The following is a 20103-nucleotide window of genomic DNA, read 5'->3' as shown; positions in this document are numbered from 1 at the left end:
ATATAAACCTGAAATCTTGACATTCTTCACTTTAGTGGCCCTAGATTAACCACCAGCCTCCTAATTCTCTGCTTTCACCTTTTGCCCCATAATTTCTACATGCTAATCTCTTGCTTCACCTACCGGATTATAAATAATTAGGCCTCTACTACTTCTCTGTTCTCAATCTCCAAACACCTTTCCAGTGAACACTCCTCTTCATAACAATCTCCAAACACCTTTCCAGTGAACACTCCTCTTCATAACACTGGTTTCCTACTATTTCTTGAACATATCAAGCCCATCCCTGCCTCTGGATCTTTGCACTCATTTTCCCTACAGGTGGAAACTTAAGTATTAATATTTTTCTAAAACGATTTTCCAGCTATACCATTTAAGCATAAAGATGTCAAATTATCCTACCCACTTAAAAGGCAAAGCAAAGATGGAAAGAAACTTTATTCTGAGATCACTACATAAAACTCCCCCTTTATAAATACTAGATAGTTATAAAAAAAAGAAAGAAATACTTACTTTTCAACCCAGAGCACAGAAACGAGCTTTACTCCATTCTTCTGTGCTTTATTCCAAGTGCTCTGGTATCCATCTTTAAAAACAACATGGGTAACCTGTTTGTTAAAAGTTTTTGAAACCTGTAGGGAAATATGGAGAGCAAAATATAAATTTTTACTACTCACAATTTTCTAAGCACACTTGATCAAAAGGATACTTAATTCAATATTAATGAAAATAAAATATAAAATAAAAATATGCAAAACGTCGACTATAACAATTCATGGAATTTGTCATAGGGAAACATTCTAAGAAATGAATGAAAATGGTTAAAAATATACACGTTTTAATTTAAAATGGTGTGTTGTTGCAACAGTGTTTTTACTCTTTATAGTCCTATCCTGTGCCATCTTCACACTTCCTGACACATTAGAGCCCAATGCGCTACCACTGTGTCAATCCACCTGATCTAGGGTCTTCCTCTCCTTCAACGGCCCTCCACCTTTCAAGCATCATGTTCCTCTCCAAGGAACAGCTCCTCCTAGCAACAGCCCCAAAGTATGTGAGGCGAAGCCTCATCATCTTTGCTTCCAAACAGCACTCTGGCTATACCTTCTCCAAGACATATTTGTTTATTCTTTTGGCAGTCCATGGAATGTTTAGTATTCTTCTCCAACAACACAACTCAAAGTTGTCAATTCTTCTCTGTCATCCTTATTCACTGTCTAGCTTTCAAGATACATAGCAAGTGATCAGAAAGGCCATGGCCTGGAGACTAACTGCAGACTTTCATGGTACAATATGTCTTCTGATTTCCCGACTGTTGGTACCAAGGGTGCCAAATGGGGACCCAAGTATGATGAAACTGTTGACAGTTTTAATCTTTTCTCCATCTATCCTGATGTTTCCTATTGGTCCAGTGACAAGAATTTTAATTTTGTTTTACACTGAGATGTAATCCATATTGTATTCTTTGATCTTCGGCAACAGGTACTTCAAGTCCTCCTCATTTTCAGCAAGCAAGGTTGTGTCATCTGCAAAATGCAGGTTACTGATGAGTCTCCTTCTGACCCAGATACTATATTTCTCTTGAGAGTCCAGCTTCTCAGATAATTTGCTCAGCATGCAGATTGTATATAGAGAAAATACAATCCTGACACACTCCCTTCTCCATTTTAAACCATGTGCTGTTTCTTTACTTCATTCACACAACAAACAGCCTCCTGGTCTAGGTATAGGTTTCACATGAACAACTTGTGAGTTGCTGTGCTACTGAAAGCTATGCCACCAGTGTGTCAAATGCCACAAAGGTTACCATGGTGGACAGGTTTTATTAGAGCTTCCAGATTAAGACAGACTAGAAAGCAGTACTGGCCATCTACTTCTTTAATAACAGGCCTCTGAACAGTAGAAGAAGACAATAGTTAGTTATAGCTGTAGTGATAGAGCCAGTCATGAAATATATACGCACAACCATCCTGAATACTAGTAAAAAAGTTAAGATAAAAGCTCCACAAAAAGGAGAAGAAAAAAAAGAGATAGGGGTGAAGTTGTACGAGAGATCATGGCGATGGCTTACTAGTCCTTGGTTAATCTTCAAAGCTGGAACAAAACTCACCCCGATAGCTCAACTTTCAATGAAAGAATAGACAAGCCTACAAACTGATCAATAACATCATGGAGGCACTCACTTCTTAGAATACTCAACCATACAATCAAAAGAGTAGTATTTGTACTATGATATACAGCCCAAAAGGCAGGAAGGCATAGGACAGAAAGGTTTATAATATAAATGTGAACTATAGGAAGTTGGACAATGACTAAAGGAGGATAGAAGGAGAATTGATGCCTTTGAGCTGTGGTGCTGGAGAAGAGTGTTGAATGTACCCTGGACTGCCAAGAAAACAAACAGATTCATCCTGGAGAGGGTTAAACCAGGCTGCTTCTTGGAGGCAAGGATTCTGAGGCTTCATCTGACATACTATGGAGAAGTTGTAAGGAGGGAGAGGTCCTTGGAGAGGGACATCATGCTTGGGAGGGTAGAGGGACGGCACAGAAGGGGAAGACCCTCTTTGAGGTGGATTGGGTGTGTCAGAGGCGGTGAGAATGGCACAGGATAGAGCAGGGTTTAGGGCTGTTGTACATAGAGTCGCTATGAGTCGCAAGCTACTCAATGGCATATAACAACAACATAGGAAATGAAAAAGGTGTGAGAGTATGATCTCAATGCAGGTATTACAATTAACATAATAAAGCAAATGTGTGTGTAAATTGCTATATGGAAAACAAATTTGTTTTGTAAACTATTAATCAAATAATGGTAAAAAAAGAAAAGTTAAAAGGAGAAAAGAGTGACAACTCAGAAGATAAAAGTCTCACACAAACTCACTGCCCTTGACTAGATTATAATTCATATGAACCTTCCATGGCATTGTAAATCTTTATGTGATGAAACTGCTTATCTTTCTTACAAGGAGCTGCTGATGTATTCAAATTATTGAGAAATACGGCATTCTGGTTAACAGCACAACAAACTAAGGACTATGTCACCAGAGTTCCAACAATGAACTGTTGTTTTTGTTGTTGTTGTTATGTGCCATTGAGTCACTTGCGACCCTATGTACAACAGCCCTAAACGCTGCTCTGTCTTGTGCCAATCACACTGTCTCTGACACACCCATCCCAACTACCCGAGTCACTGAATCAATCCACCTCACAGAGGGCCTTCCCCTCCTACGCTGTCCCTCCACCTTACCCAGCATGATGTTCTTCTCCAAGGACCGGTCTCTTCTTACAACATGTCTAATGTATGTTAGATGGAGCCTCAGAATCCTTGCCTCCAAAGAGCCACCTGGTTTAACCCTTTCCAGGATTATTCTGTTTTCCTAGCAGTCCATGGTACTCTCAATACTCTTTCTCCAGCACCACAGCTCAAAGGCATCAATTTTCCTTCTGTCCTCCTTGGTCATTGTCCAACTTTCTGATGCATCAAGTGACTACAAAGACCATGGCCTGTACCAAATGCACCTTAGTCTCCAGAGAGACACCATTGCTCTTCAGTACTTTGGGGAGGTCCCTAACACCAGACTTTCCCATGGCAATGCACCTTTTAATTTCCTGGTGCCAAGAGTGTTAACTGTGGAGCCAATCAAACTAAAACTGTGTACAATCTCAATCTCTTCACCATCCATCCTTATGCTTCCAATTGGCCCAGTGGTGAGAATCTTTGTCTTCTTGACATTGCGTCTCAATCCATATTGGAGGCTGCAGTCCTTGACCCTCTGCAGCAGGTGCTTCAGGTCCTCCTCAGTTTCAGCGAGCAGGGTTGTGCCATCTGCATAATGCATGCTGTTGATAAATCGTCCACCAATCTTGACCCTACATTTCTCCTCACAGAGCCCAGCCTCCCGGATGATCTGTTCTGCATACAGGTTGAAAAGTTATGGAGATAGGACGCATCCCGGGCGTATGCCCTTCCCAATTTTGAACCATGAAAAATAAAACAAAGGAAAACGAATTAATCTGGACAATTACTAAGGACGACAGAAGAAGTATTGCTCATGCCATGATAGCTATGTGTCTGCTTGACTTTATGGTTTGATCTTGTCAGTTTCTTGTATTTGAGAGTGATATGTACCTTGTTACATTTTTATTGCTTAGATATGTATATGTGTTTGTATATTGACTGTTCTTAAGAATACAGTACTTGTCAGCTGCTATACTAAAATCTGCTGTTAAGTATACAGTGCTGGTCTGTCAGTTGCTATACTAAAATGTTTTGTGGATTGTTGGAAAGTATGCCACTTTTATTTCAAATACCAGTAGGTTCACACCTAGTGGACAGGTTTCAGCAGTTTCCAGACTAGGAGAATCTAACAAGAAAGTCTTACTGTCCATTTCTGAAGCAATATGCCTTCAAAACCCTATGAACAATGGAGGACGACTGCTAGATATAGCACAGATTGGAAGACACTAAAAATTTAGGAGCAAACATCCATTAATAACTGGAATGCAGAAGATATGAAGCATGAATTCAGGAAAATAAAAAGTTGTCAAAAATGAAATGGAGCACATAAAAATTTCGATTGCAGGTATTTCCAAGTTGAGATGGACTGGCATTGGCAACTCTGAATCATCATCTGATCTACTATGGCAGGAATGTAAAAGAGAAGAAGAATGAAGTTGCATTCATAGCCAAAAAGATAATTTCAAGATTCATTCTTAAGATACAATGTAGTGAGTGACAAAATACCATGCATACAAAGAAGACCTGTTATTACAACTATTATTCAAATATATACATCACCAGGAACTAAAACCAAAGATAAGGTGATCAAGGATTGCTATAAACTTTTGAAGTCTGAAATCAATTGGACATGCCATCAAGATTCAAAGATAACAACTGGTGACTAGAACACAAAAGGAAGGAACAAAGATGAACGTGGTGACAGAAATGAGGCTGGAGACCAAGTGGTTAAATTTTGAGCAATCAATGATTTATTATTCACTGCCAGTACCTTTTAAACACAAATTACAACTATACAAATGGACTTCAATTAGTGAATTACACAGGAATCAGACCGACTACATATATGAAAAGAATCGCTGGAGAAGCTAAATTATCAGCAGTCAAAACAAGGCCAGGTACTGACTAAGGATTACATCATCAATTAATCATGTGCAAATTCAAGCTGAAGCTAATGAAAATGAAAACAATTCCACAAAAATAAAAATACAATTTTGAGTCTATCCCACTTGAATTTAAAACTATCTCAAGAATTGGCTTAACTCTGTAGGATAGCATCAAAGCAAAAGCAAAATGGTGGCTTACAAAAGTAGTGAAGAGAGAACAAAAAAAGACTAAAGCAGTATGTCATCTACATAACGCAAGTTGTCGATGCGTGTTCGTCCAATCCTGATGCCACATTCTATTTCACATAATTCAACTTCTTGAATAATGTAGGTGCCAATGAGCCAACTATGATTCACAGCAATCCTGTAACCAACAGATCTTGAACCTTGCCATAGCCTGCACCATCCTCACCATTTCTTCTATGTTAAAGCCCATTGTTACAGTTATTTTATGAATCCATCTTGTTGAGGACCTTCCTCTGACCTCCCAACTTTCTCAGCATGATGTCCTTTTTCAAGCACTGGTCCCTCCTAACAACATGTCCAAAGTATGTGAGACAAAGTTTCATCATCTTTGCCTCTACAGAGTGAGTACCTTGGCTGCACTTCCTCCAAGACATATTTGTTGGTTCTTCTGGCAGTCCATGAAATGTTCAGGACTCTTCTCAACACTACAACTCAAACGCATTGAATCTTCTTCCATCAACAATATCCACTGTTTCAAATGCATTGTTGTTACGTGCTGTCGAGCTGCTTGTGACTCACAGTGACCCTATAAGAGCCCTAAACCCTGCTCTATCCTGTGCCAACCTCATTGTCTCCAACGCACCTACTCCCATTACCTCAGTCACTGAATCAATCCATCTCATCAAGGGTCTTCCTCTCTTGTGCTTCCCTCTACTCTCCCAAACATGATGACCCTCTCCAAGGACTGGTTCCTCCTTGCAACATGCCCAAAGTATGTCAGACGAAGCTTCAGAATCCTTGACTTCAAGGAGCAGCCCAGCTTCACCCTCTCCAGGACAAACCTGTTTGTTCTCCTAGCAGTCCATGGTATATTCAACACTCTTCTCCAGCACCACAGCTCGAAGGCATCACTTATCTTTCTATCATGGTGAAGCAAATTAAAGCACCATCATTTTGATCAGGTACAGTATAGTTGTTACACTGATACCTTTGCTTTTTAGCACCCTGAAGAGATAGATCCTTGACAGCAAGTTTTTCCAATGCAACACATCTTTTGATTTAATTGCTATTACAATGAGTGTTGATTGTGGATCCAAGTAAAACAAAATCCTTAACAAACTCAATCTTTTCTTCTTCTATCATGATTTGCCTATGGTCCAGTGGTAATTTTTTTGTTTTCTTGATGTTGAGATGTAATCAGTATTAAAGACTGAAAAGTCATTTTTGGTTGCAAATGCTTCACGTTCTCTTCACTTTTAGCAAGAAAGTTTATGTGACAGACATAACAAAGGCTGTTAATAAGTCTTCCTCAAATCCTAATGCCATGTTTTTCAAACAAATCTCATTAAAAGATTTTTTTCACTCAAAATCTATGGTAGTAGATATTGGTACAATGACAGGCACAGAGACCAATAGAACAGAACTGAGAACCCAGAAATGAATGGTACTGGCAAAATAGGACCGATAACTGCAGAAAGCTGAAACAGGATCCACATCTCACACCACACACAAAAATCAACTCAAGGATGATCAGAGACCTGGGAGTAAAGCCCCAAACCATAAACGGTCTTAAGAGGCAAACTAGGATCAAGCTTAGATAGCCTAGTCTATGATATAAAGCAGCTATGAAATACAACCAGAAATGTATATCTGGAGAGAAAAAAATTGATGAATGAGACCTCCTAAAGATAAAATCCCTGTGTGCATCAAAAACTTTTTCAGAGTAAAAAGAAAACCTACTGACCAGGAAAAAGTAATCTGGCAATACCATTTCAGACAAGGGTCCCATAATGAGAATTCACAGAATAATATAGGGCCTCTATAAGCAAAACTGATAATCCAATTATAAAGTAGACAAAGGACACAGAAAGACTTTTCACAGGGAAAGATAGTCGAGTTGACAAAAGACACATCAGGAAATGTTCAAAATCACTGGCAATCACAGAGGTGCAAATCAAAACCACTATAAGATATCCTTTCATTCCAGTAGCAGTGGCAAAGTTTAACAGGGCAGCAAGTTATAAACGTTGGAGAGGATGCAAAGAGATAGAACTCTTGCACACTGTTGGTGGGATTGTCAATAGTACAACCATTCTGGAAGGGAGTTTGGCCTTTCCTCAAAAAGCTGAACATAGAAATTCCATATGACCCAACTATTCCACTGTATGGAATATACTCCAAGAAAAGCAGAAAACGAAGGCAAAAATAGAGATTTGCACACCAATGTTCATAGCAGCATTATTCATCATTGCAAGAACATGGAAACAGCCCAAATGTCCAAACACAATGGAATGGATTGTGAAATTATGGTATATTCACAGGATGGAATACTATGTAGCATACAGGAGCAATGATTTTGAAAACCACTACCTAATTTGGGAGGGACTGGAGAGGATTATGGCAAGTGAACTAAGTCAGTTCCATAAGGACAAATATTATCTAAGACCATTATTATATAAATAGATAAGTAGCAAAATGTGTATGAAGATCCAAGTGGGTGAGGGTAGGAGCACAGGGGTGAGGATAGGTAGGGTGGTAACTGTACGTAAAGAATGGGAAAATATCTGCCATGGAACACAATGTATAAAAAATTTGTAAGTAAACCAGTATAAATAAAAATTTTACTTAAAAAAAAATTTGTTCAGCATAGAAGCTGAATAAGTAAGAAAAAAGGATATAACCCTGATGCACAACTTTCCCAATTTTAAATCATGCAGTATTCCCTCCTGGTCAGACAACTTCTTGCTCAATGTACAGATTTCACATGAGTGTTCTGAGATCCTCAGTTACATCAACATTAGCCATAATTTGATATGATCAACAAAGTCAAATGCCTTTGCACCTCAATAAAACAAAGATAAACATTCTTCCGCCTTCAGCTAAATCTGCCTAATACCAACAATGGTATTCCTCATACCTTGCTCCCCTGTGAATGCAGCCTGAATTTCTGGCAGTTCCCTGTTGATGTAGACTGAAGAGGATAGAATAGGATTGGAAAAAATATACAGCCCTATGCAAGCCTGTTCTGGTTTTAAACCATTTAGTGTTCACTTGTTCTGTTCAGACAACAGCTTCTTGATCTTGGTATAAGTTTTCCATAAGCACAATTAAGTATTCTAGGATTTCTGATTACTTTTATAATTTATTCTGGTAAGATTCTCACCACTGAGCCAACTGGCAGCACCATGACAGATGGAGAAGATATCGAGGTTGTTAACAATGTCAATTTGCTTGGCTCCTCAATCAACACTGTTGACAACAACAGTCAAAAGACAAACTGCATTAGGAAAATCTGCTCTCAGGGACTACTCCAAAGTGCTAAAGAGCAATGATGTCAGTCTAAAGACTAAGGTACACATGATTGAGGCCATGGTCTTCGCAATTACTTGCCATGCATCAGAAAGCTGGAAAATGATTAAGAATGACAGAAGAATCGATAACTTTGAGTTGTGGTGCTAGAAAGAATAATGAACATAAATCACCAAAGAGAACAAACAGATCTGTCCTAGAGAGGATGAAACCAAGCTGCTCTGTGGAATCAAGGATTTTTGAAGCTCTGTCTGACATATCTGAGCATGTTCCCAAAAGGGACTAGTCTTTGGAGAAGGATATCATGCTTGGGATGGTGTGGGGACAACACAGGAAAGTAAGACCCCAAATGAGATTGACTGATACAGTAACTGGGATAATGGGGGTAGGTGTGTCATGGTGAGGTTCAGAGCTATTTGTACACAGGGTCACTATGAGTTACAGACAACTGGACAGCCCATAAGAAAACAAAATTAGTAGTTGATCAGTTCTAAGAAGTGTCAAGTCAACACTGTCCCAAATGCTTGCCTGACCTGCTCATAAATCCATAATTTCTCAATTAACAGCTGCTCCTTTGTTCAGTTCCCTACCTAGTCAAGGTCCCTTGGGTTTGGAAATTCACTGGAAGGTCTCCCAGAGACTCGAGGGGAATGATTCACATGACTGTAGACTTGCAGGCTGGTTTTGCAAAAAGTGATGAGCACAGCAGATATCCTCTGAAGGCAGGCTCCCCAGGATACAGAGATCCAGCACTGTGATCCCATGAGCTTTTGTAAGCCTCTAATGGGGTGGTGGTGGTATCCCATCCTAATCCTCTCTCCTAAATTCAATACATACTTCAGCTCAAAATAAACAGTTAAGTAAGAATGTTGGTTAGGAAAGACATTTTGAATGATAAACCATAGATACTCAGACTGGTGTAATGTAGAAATTTTAGAAATGATTCCCCATTATCTGCTAAACCAAGCTGATAATAGCATTAAGGGTTCAAAGAAACATCCTTAATTTTATAACAGTTATCATCTTTTAAGGGGTGTGAATCTGTGGTCTTTTTGTTGTGTCGCTTCGGAACTGATCCATAGCTGATCTTTCAATTAGTTTTCAGAGGCACTAAATAGCTCAGCACTTTGCTCTTATTTTATTCATGGAGCAGCAAGTGAATTCAAACCTCATACCTTGGGTTGGTAGCTCAATTCTGTACCACTCAGCCACTAAAGTTCCCTAATATTCCATGAGATTAAAAAGTGAGACGAGAAAGGGACAAGGTTCAGAATCACTGTTCATAGGATTGCTGAGTTGTAATCAACTAGACGGCATCTAATGACATCACCACCAGAATAATCAATGATCTCATTTTCATTCCAAGAAATAAAAAAAAAGAAATTTTCAGTTTTTCTATCTCAGAGGTCTTTTCTCACATTTTCCTAAAAACCAAAGAAGAATCTTAATCATCTACTATTGTGTTGTTAAGTGTTATTAAGTTGATTCAGACTCACAGTGATTTTGTAGGAGAGAGTGGAACTATTACATAGGGTAGGTAGATTGTGATTTTTATGAGAAGCAGAAGACTGGATCATTCATCCTATGGAGTCTCTGTGGGTGTGAACTTTCAACCTTTAGATTCGTAATAAAGGGCTTAACCAATGGGCCCCAATTGCTCCTCTATTTGACTACATTGCTTTAGTTGTTGTGTGCCTTCAAGTTGAAACTGACCCATTACTGATCCTCCCATGGGTTTTCAGAGATTGTTCATCCTTGTCCCGCAGAGCAGCTGGTAGATTTGAACCACATGGCTTTGGGATGTCAGCACAACTTCTTACCTCTAGGTCACCAGAGCTCCCTGTCTATAAGACCAACTTGTAATCAAGTCCTTGGCACCTAATAACAACAATAACAACAACAGCATTCTAAGTATAAAAAGTCTGGGAAGTGCAAGCAGTTTGAGATTCAGCTGACAAACTAAAAGTTAGAGGTGTCTATCAACAAATGAATGGATACAAAAACTATGGTACATTCACACAATGGAATATTATGCTGCACTGAAAAATAATGAACTCACAAAACATTACACAACTTGGAGGAACCTGGAGGACATTATGCTGAGTGAAATCTCAGTCACCAAAGGACAAATACTGCATAACATTGCTATTATAAAACAAGAAGAGAGAGTGGGACAAGGGGAGAGAATGGGAAAAGAGTGGATAGATACTGAACACTACTTTAGAAGAGATGAAGAACTGTCCTAAAGGAATATATGATTAGGCATTATATGTATGACAACAATCTGGAACATGGGGTGCACTGCAAAGATGGCTGGAGAAGAGGGGACATCAGAGGAAAGAAAATGTGCAATAACGGGAAAAAATTTTAGAAAATGCACACAGAAAATAAAAACAGGGCTGTTTGTAATGCCTGATATATATTTGCTTATAAAAAAAATCTATATTAAAAAAACAGAGCCAACACTGGTGATGATTAAAAAAAAAAAAGAGAGACTTGGAGATTTGAAGCCAAGTAGCCAAGCAGTGTCTCTGTAGAAAACCCAGTGAACTGCTTCCATAATAAGCATCATAGCCAAGAAAATCCAATATAATAGTATATTCTGTGTCATGAATAGAGGCTGGTTCTTCCTCCTAGCAACTCTCTCTTTGGTTTCAGATGCTGTAAATCTTAACTGGAGGAGACTACTCCTCTTTTCTCCAGATGAGCAGTTGGCATATCTGAACTGCTAGAGATGCAGCCTACTGGTTAGCCAAATGGATTATGTCACAGAACTCCTCACACAGTAAACAACAATAACTTCTTGAGTACATAGAAGTACTAGGTATCATCAACCCTGCTCCTGAGATGGTTTTTAAATTCAGGTGTAATAGATTCAAGAGCGATATTCATTTGTTAATATGTTTTATTGTTATGGGCCATGTGTAAGGTAGTGCTTCATTCTGTTGTACACAGGGTTGCCAGGACAGGTACACACTGAATGGCACCTAACAACAACAAAACTCTCAAAAAATAAAGACACTAACATACTTGTTCATAGCTATAAGAATTGTTCCTATTAAATCCCCAGGTTTCCCATTTATCATTTTACTAAAAATGGCAGTGGCTATATGAAATATAGCTCTGGTAGCACAGTGGGTAAGGAGCTGCATTGTCAACTCAAAGGAAGTCTGAATCCACCAGTTGCCCCAAGGAAGAAAGATGGGCAATCTTCTGTTATTTACAGCTCTGATAACCCACTGAAGAGTCAAATACGAGTTGAAGAGAGATGTGGTCCACAAAGAATGTATAGATGTTGAATTCAAATTACACTGGCCAATTTTACTATTCTTAAAAACTCCACAGCTTAAAAAGTCCATTTTTAAGAGAATAAATTTGACTTGTTATCCAGATTCTCATTATTTCTCTTTATTCCTAAACTCCCTCTTCCCTTTTCATTTGTCCTTTAAATACAAAGAATTCTACCTCCAGTTGTGTTTGTTTTCATTCTAAACAACTCCCCTATGAACCATACCCAGGGCTTTATCTATCCCTGACTTCTGACCCCAGATTATCATCACTAGCTGTGGCTTGTTCTTGTACAAGCAAATATATATATCAGACATTATAAACATGTACAAATTATGACCTAGACCTTAAAAATAGCATAGCTTAAATAAAGCATTGCTTGCTTCTTGGAGGCAAGGATGGCAAAACCTTGTTTTGCAGTACTTTGGGCATGATGCTAGGAGAGGTTTTCCCTCAGAGAAGGACATCCAGTTTGGAAAGGCAGAGGACAGCAAAAGAGATGAAGACTCTTCAACCAGGTGGACTGACACAGTGACTACAGCAACGGGTCTGTCAGAGACTGTGAGGCTGACTGACACAAGATAGGCCAGGGTTCAGATCTGTAGCTCACAGGGTTGTTATGTGTCATACTCAACTTGATGACAACTAAGAACAACCTTGAATACATATTCCTTTGTTGTATTCCTAATTTTGATCAGCACTATCACATATTCAACTGAAAGATGCTATGGACTATAATGAATAACCCAGAAGCATCAAGGGAAGATGGAAGAAATACACAGAATCACTCTACCAGAAAGAACTGACTGACAATGAAAAATTTCAGGAAGTACCATATGAACAAGAGCCTGTGGTAATGGAGGAGGAAGTGGAAGCTGCATTGAAGGCATTGGCAAAAAATAAGACCCCAGGAATCGATGGGATACCAACTGACATGTTTCAATTAATGAATGCAGCCTTGGATGCGCTCACTAGTCTATGCCAGGAAATTTGAATAGCTATCTGGCCAATGGACGGGAAGAGGTTCTTAACAGTTCTAATTCCCAAGAAAGGTGATCCAACTGAATGTGCAAGCTATCAATATCACATGCAAGAAAAACACTGCTAACAATCATCCAAAAAATGGCTAGCACAGCACATAGATAGGAACTGCCATGAGTTCAAGCAGGATTCAGAAAAGGTCATGGCACTGGGGATATCACTGCTGATGTCAATTGAATCCTGGCTGTAAGTAAAAAAACGCCAGAAGAATGTCTATTTGTGCTTTAGTGACTATACAAAGGCATCTGACGGTGCAGATCATACAAGCTGTGGCTGACGATGAGGAGAATGGAAGTTCCAAAGCTCTTAGTTGTGCTCATGTAGAACCTGAATCAGGAGGCTGCTGTGTAAACAAAGAAAGGGAACACTGCATGGTTTAAAATTGAGAAGGGAGTGCGTCAGAGTTGTATTTTCTCTCCATACCTATTCAATCTGTATGCTGAGCAAATTATCTGAGAAGCTGGACCCTATGAAGAGGATCAGGATTCGAAGGGAACTCATCAATAAGCTGCATTATACAGATGACACAATCTTTCTTGCTGAAAGTGAGGAGGGCTTGAAGCACCTATTGCAGAAAATCAAGAAATGCAGCCTTTGGTGTAGGTTGTATCTCAATATCAAGAAAACGAAGATTCTTACCAATGGACCAATAGGCAACATCATGACGGATAGAGAAGAGATTGAAACAGTCAACAAATTCATCTTACTTGGATAACACCCTTAATATCTGCAGTCAGAAATCAAGAAGATGCACTATACTGGGAAAATCTGCAGTTAGGGACTTCTCCAAGTTACTGAGGAGCAATGATGTTAGTCTGAAGATTAAGGTGCATCTGATTAAGGCGATAGTCTTTCCAATCACTTGCTATGCATCTGAGAGCTGGACAATTAATAACAATGACAGAAGAACTGAAGCCTTTGAGCTGTGGTGTTGGAGAAGAGCACTGAATATCCTATGGATTAACAAAAGAATAAACAGGTATGTCTTGGAGAAGGTGTAGATGGAGTGTTCTTTGTAGGCAAGAATGATGAGGCTTTGTCTAAAATACTTTGGGCATGTTGCTACAAGTGCCTGTTTCTTTTTTTTTAATTGAGATTTTATTGTAAGTTTATAAAGAACTTGGATTTCCATTCATTCATTATTGCACATTTCCCTCCCTGAGAGGGGCTATTTCTTGAAGAGGGACATGATACTAGGAAAGGTGGAGGGTCTGCAAAGAAGAGAAAGACCCTCAACCAGGTGGACTGACACAGTGACTGCTGCAATGGGCTCTTGTGTGTCAGGAAGTATGAAGATGACACAGAATAGTGTTTATATCTTTTGTTAATGAGTCATACCTGACTCGGCAGCACCTAACAACAACACCACTACCACATCACATATTCAAGTAATCAAATCAGAATCCAAACTTTCATTCTATATCATTCAATCACATCAATCATATTAATTGTTCTATAAATGCTACTGTTTCTAATTTCTTGGTTAATTTTTTCCTTCAAACACTAATTACTAGTGCCTCTCTGCCCTTCATGTTCTAAATAAAAAGCCTCAAAATAAGAAAATGCAAGCAGTTCATTTTATATTTGAGAATGGTCAAGTTATCAAAATTAATTTCTTACCTTTGCCCCCATATCCACAAGCTGGTTCGAAAATGCCTTTGAATAATTTTCTGTTCCATTTGATGACCACACTTCAATATATGCCACTACATCTGAAAACAAGCAAAAATATTAACATGAATTATGAGCCTCTGGAAACTATGAACTTTGAGAAACGACAATAGTTTTAGAAAGGCTTCAGGTACTTTGTAGGGTTGTTATGAGTCATGCTTGACTCGATGGCAATCATCAACAACAAACAACATGTTTATAAGTAGTAGCTTCTCTTCCATTTGCAGCATGCTGCTGTCAGAGTAGGATAATTTCTCAGGAGAGGGTGATTATTAACAACTTCAGTTTGCCTGGCTCAACAACAACAATCAACACTCTTGGTACCAGTAGCTAGGAAATCAAAAGATTAACTGCATTGAGACAGTCTGCTGTCAGAGACCTCTCCAAAGTAATGAAGAACAATGATGTCAGTCTGCAGACTAAAATGCATCTGATTCAGGCCATGGTCTAAATCGCGTGCTATAAATCGGAAAGCCAGACTAGGGAAGATAGAAGGAGAATTGATGTCTTTGAGCTGTGGTGCTGGAGAAGAGTACTGAATATACCATAGACTGCTAGGAGAACAAACATTTTTGTCCTGAAGAGGGTGAAACCAGGCTAATCCTTGGAGGCAAGGATTCTGAAGCTCCTTCTGACATAGTGCGGGCATGTTGCAAGGAGGGACCAGTCCTTGGAGAGGGACATCATGTGTGGTATGGTGGAGACAGCATGAGAGAGGAAGACCCTCAATGAGATGGTTTGACTCAGTGACTGGGGTAATGGGCATAGGTGTGTAAGAGACAATAAAGTTGGCTCAGGATAGAGCAGGGTGCAGAGCTGTTGTATGCAGGGTCACTATGAGCTGCAAGTAACCTGATGGCACATAACAATGACAACATATGTTTATACCTCCAAAAGACAATATCCTGATATATGGAGAAAAGATTGAGGTTGTCAAGAATGTCACGTAACTTGAACTCACAATTGACACCAATGGTTGTAGCTGCCAAGAAATCAAGTACATGATGTAACACTAGAAAAATGTGCTGTTAAGATTTTTATAAAGTGCTAGCAAGCAAGTATATCACTTTAAAGACTAAGATGTGCCTGACCCAACCCATGGTATTTCAATTGCTTCACATAAATATGAAAAGTGGACAATGGATAAGGGAGACCAAAGACAAATTGATGCCTTTGAGTAGCAGTTACTGAAGATACCAGGGACTGTCAACAGAACAATATACTGTCTTAGAGGAAGTATAGCTAGGGTGCCATGTAGAGGCAAGGATAGGGAAATTTCATCAAACACTTTGGGCAGGTTGCCAGGAGGCATCAGTACTTAGCAAATGTCCTTCACACTTGAGAAAGAAAGTCTGCACTAGACGAAGACTCTCAACAAGAGGGATTGACACAAGGAGTGCAATCATAGACTTGAGCATGATGAAGACCATCAGGATGGTATAAGAGGGCTGCAAGTTATCTAAACAGCCCCTTCCAGAATTCCTTACCTAAAGATTTGAAAATTTTCTCATTCTATTTACGTTAAAAATTTAAAACTGCTTCTTTAAAATATTACTCATCTAGTAAGGAATCTTTAGATTTTAAAAAAATAACTTCAATCATATACATCATAGGTTATACTGTTAACATTCTGATGTCCTTTCCAAGTCCTTGAACTAGATTTAACTCTTCTAGTGCAGTTAAAAAAAAAAATCTCTAAAACATCAGATAGTAAATATTTTAGGATTTATAGACTATTACAGTCTCTGTTACAATCATTCTATTTTTCTGTTATAGTGTTAAGAGTGAGGGCTATATACATGGACAGTGATATTTGAAATTCACGTTTTCATTTGTCATTCTTCTTTTGATTCCCCCCTCCCAACCGTTTACTAGCTTTTAACAACAACAAAAGTCTTCATTTGTTTGCTTTTTTTTTTTGGTTTTTTTTTTTTTAATTTTATTAGTTTTAATGAACATTTACAGGGATTTTGGGTTTTCATTCCTTCATTGCTGCACCATTCTCTCTACCCTCCTCCCCAGTTTGTTCTTCTTCCCCGCCATCCGAATGTCTGTTTTAATTGTCCAATTGCCACAGTGCTTGTCAAAGTCAGTTCTGATTAATCTCCTTTGTCGGTGTGTCCTTTGCCATTCCCTATCACTCCTCCCTGAGAGAGACTTCACCCTGATTCATAAGGAAAAGGGGATGGCGTATTCTCTTAGCTACTTCCTGCTGAAAAGGGACGCTGTGGGTTTCAGGGTAAAGATCTTCTCTCACTACTCTAAAGGGCCCCTTTGGCAGTAGGAAACACATAGACTATTATGGAGATTGATTTTGGAATTTAGATGCACTGTTATTAATTGTGCTTAGCCAGAAGTCTTCATTTGTGTACACTATAAAATAGGCCACAAGAATGAGGCTGGGGGAGAAGTCAGAGTTTGTGAATCCTTGTCTTAATGGACTATCCAAGAACTCCCATTTGGTTCTGATAAACTGAAATGTGTCTCTACAAAATGTACAGTAAATCCTAGACCTGTGATTACAATCCCATTTGGAAATGAGGTTTTCTTTTTTGTTGATGAGACTATATATACAGTTTACCTCTTTTAAGATTTAACAGGACCACATTAAGAATATAGGAACAGGGCAAGACTGATAAGAGTACATCACAAAGATCTCCAAGGAACCAACCAATCATTGCCAGAAGCTAAAGGAAAAAACTCTCCCCTGGAGTTGGTACCCTGAATTCTGACTTCCAGCCTCCTATTCTGTGAGAAAACAAATGTTTTGTGCAAGTCACCCACTTGTCCTTTTCCCCCAAAATCTGATATTTTACAGGTATTTGCCGACCCTGTCACTGGTAAATATGCAAGTGATCCAAAACATGACAACTCAACAGTGGTGGATTCCAATCCTCCACATCTCACCTTAGCAGTGCAGGACATAAGCCACTATACTAACAGAGTTTTGAAGAAATCCCTACTCCAAATAAACATATCACACTCACCTCTAATTATTGCATTATGGACTTTTCTTGCATGCTGTTGTTAGATGCTTTCAAGTCTAAACTGATTCACAGCAGACCCTCCAGTGGGTTTTCAAAGTGTAAAATGCACAAGCTGAGACTGACCATCTTTCTTTCACAAACCAGTTGGTAGATTAGAACCGTTTGCCTTTGGGTTGGCAGCACAACTCCTTACCATTATGCCACCAGAGGTCCTTTTTCTTGCATAAAGTTAAATTAAGAACTTTCCCTACTCCCTTCCAAATTTACTTTTAAAAGATACTTAGAAAATGGTTGTAGTTTGTAATCTTTGCAATTAAGGCTATCCTCCATCTAACATCCAGAGCTGAAATCTTAACTGGAGGAGACAGTACGTCTTTTTTCCATGAAGGGGCTGTAGGATGGAGTCAGGGATTTGTTCGTTAACAGCCCAACACTTATACATAATAAACCATATCAAAATCGATCCATTTCTACCCTGCCACCGTATGGAGGCCTAGTGGTAAAGAGTTGTGCTGTCAACACACTAGTTGGCCGCCCTGGGGTGGATAGATGAGAAATCTCTTCCCAGAAATATACAGCCTTTTAAAATCCACCGAAGGATCAGCTATGAGTCGTTTTCAGACACATAACAGCCACCACTTTCTCCACATCAAAAAGCGCACCTATCTTTTCTCCAATATCTGTAACATTTTTCAGAGGCTCATTTAGGATCAAAACAACTGGGCAATTATCTGTTAATTAAACACAAGAGAGAAAAACACAGGTGTAACTGCATCTGACTTGGCTGGGGATCACCCAGGAGAAGCCTTCTGGCCTCTGGGGGTGCAGAGTCCAGGTGTCACTTCACTGACAGTCCCCAAGGGACCATCCGTGGAGTTTCACTCCATCCATCACAAGTGTCAACAGGAAAGAGCTCGGGCAGGTCCTGCACGGTTAACAGGAAACTGTTTCCACCTAGCTCCACAAGGAGAGTTCCGCCCACGGAGCAGCGGTGACCTGTCTCAAAAACCTTGATTTGTGGCCTGAGATCGCTCAAGCTCTGAGAGCCCAGAGACAGCTAACACACCCCGGGACAGCCGGAGGTTCCCCGGTGACCCTCGATGGCACCGCTCGCTCCCTACTTCCTTTAGGCGTCCCACGGGACTCGTGGTGCTGTGAAAGTAAGAACTCGTCTTACCTTTGAGAATGGATTTACTTGAAGTCTCAGGGGCGCCATCAGAGGGTCGCGACTCGAACCCCCTCTCCGACAGTGCTCCTGACTGCATGGAGCTGAGACGCGGAAACCAACCGAAAGCCCGGCGGGAGGGGAAGCACTGAGCATGCGCAGAGCGCACGCTCGCCCCACCCCTTTATAGCCCAGAGTAATCCTCTTACCCTCTTTTCCGAAATAGCCTAAAGGTTAAACCAAATAATAAAAGGTCATATTCTACAGAAGGGCAGTTAAAAATAGGTACTCTTGTATCAATAGAAAGCACTGCAAGGTATAATTTGGTTTAAAAGTTCAAGGCAACAGCCGTGGGCCTGAACTTTTTTGGCGTTAAATCATATTGTTTAAATTTAGTTACCGGTTCACTAAAGCTCTCCGAACACCACTATTTAGTCAACGGAAGAGCACTCAATAATGGAAACTCACACTGCTCCCCAATGGAAGGCCAAAATGTGTTTAAGGCCAAGGCTACCACCTGATGGGATTACAGTCGTGGGTTAGGGTCCTCTCAGCACCCCACACGGCGTCCAACACGCCCCCGGCGGCGACAGCCAGGGTGGAGGCAGCCCGACCCTGCCTCGCAGCCTCCGGCAGCAGCCCCTGCAGCGGCTTATTGTCCCGACTCTTCAAACCTCCCGCCACTCGGAGCCCCGCCTTCTTCCCTGGTCCGGTAGGTCGCCTGTGATAAGGCTCAGGCTCCAGACCACGCCTCCGGGCTGCCAGCTCTGGGTGTTGAGTGCCTGCACGCTGCTGTTCTTGCAGCGTGACACTTTAAGTAGCAAAAGGTCTTCCTTGGCTATTTATAAAGGGTCTTTGTTTAATCTTCCTTCATGAGCCGTGTCTGTAGAAAGTTGCATTATCAACATTTTCAATACTATCTTTGAGTCCTGTCCCCTGCAAAGAATCTAGTCATTGCTAGTTCTATATGACTCCAACATTTTGCAAAAGGCAAAATTATACAGATAATAAGACATTAGTTGCCAGAGGATCTGTAGAGAAGGTGAAAAAGATAGGTGAAGTATTGAAGTATGACACTTAAGGGTAGTAAAACCGTTTCATATGATAGTGCAATGGTACCTACAAGACATCATACATTTGTCAACATTTATAAAGAACTGCAGTCTTTTGTTAGTAATAATGTATCAATATTGTTTTATCAATCCTAGCAGATTTACAATGGCAGTTAAAGATTGCCCCACAAATTGCTGTCTGTCAGATACTCCTCTAAATCTGAACATTCAGATTAAGACAGACTAGGAAGAAGGATTGGCCACCCACTTCTGAAATAGC

At 39.9% G+C, this 20103-nt stretch overlaps 1 protein-coding gene across 1 annotated transcript in view; it reads right to left on the bottom strand.

Annotated features, from left to right (window-relative positions):
* LOC102850627 (microcephalin-like) overlaps positions 1-20103 on the bottom strand; it is a 229600-nt gene that overhangs the window by 65570 nt on the left and 143927 nt on the right. Inside the window, exons 2-8 of the mRNA XM_006895026.1 lie at positions 19302-19582; positions 18784-18998; positions 18489-18645; positions 18269-18337; positions 14569-14660; positions 514-632; positions 260-315 (exon numbers count right to left, since the gene is read on the bottom strand). Of these exons, the coding sequence (XP_006895088.1) occupies positions 260-315; positions 514-632; positions 14569-14660; positions 18269-18337; positions 18489-18645; positions 18784-18998; positions 19302-19582 (989 nt within the window). The remainder of the gene's footprint in view (positions 1-259; positions 316-513; positions 633-14568; positions 14661-18268; positions 18338-18488; positions 18646-18783; positions 18999-19301; positions 19583-20103) is intronic.

This window comes from Elephantulus edwardii, unplaced genomic scaffold, assembly GCF_000299155.1.
Source record: "Elephantulus edwardii isolate Elephantulus edwardi_28Jun2011 unplaced genomic scaffold, EleEdw1.0 scaffold00154, whole genome shotgun sequence".
Lineage (NCBI taxonomy): Eukaryota > Metazoa > Chordata > Mammalia > Macroscelidea > Macroscelididae > Elephantulus > Elephantulus edwardii.
Note: the sequence above shows the minus strand (reverse complement) of the source record. Positions and strands in the feature narration are given on the sequence as shown.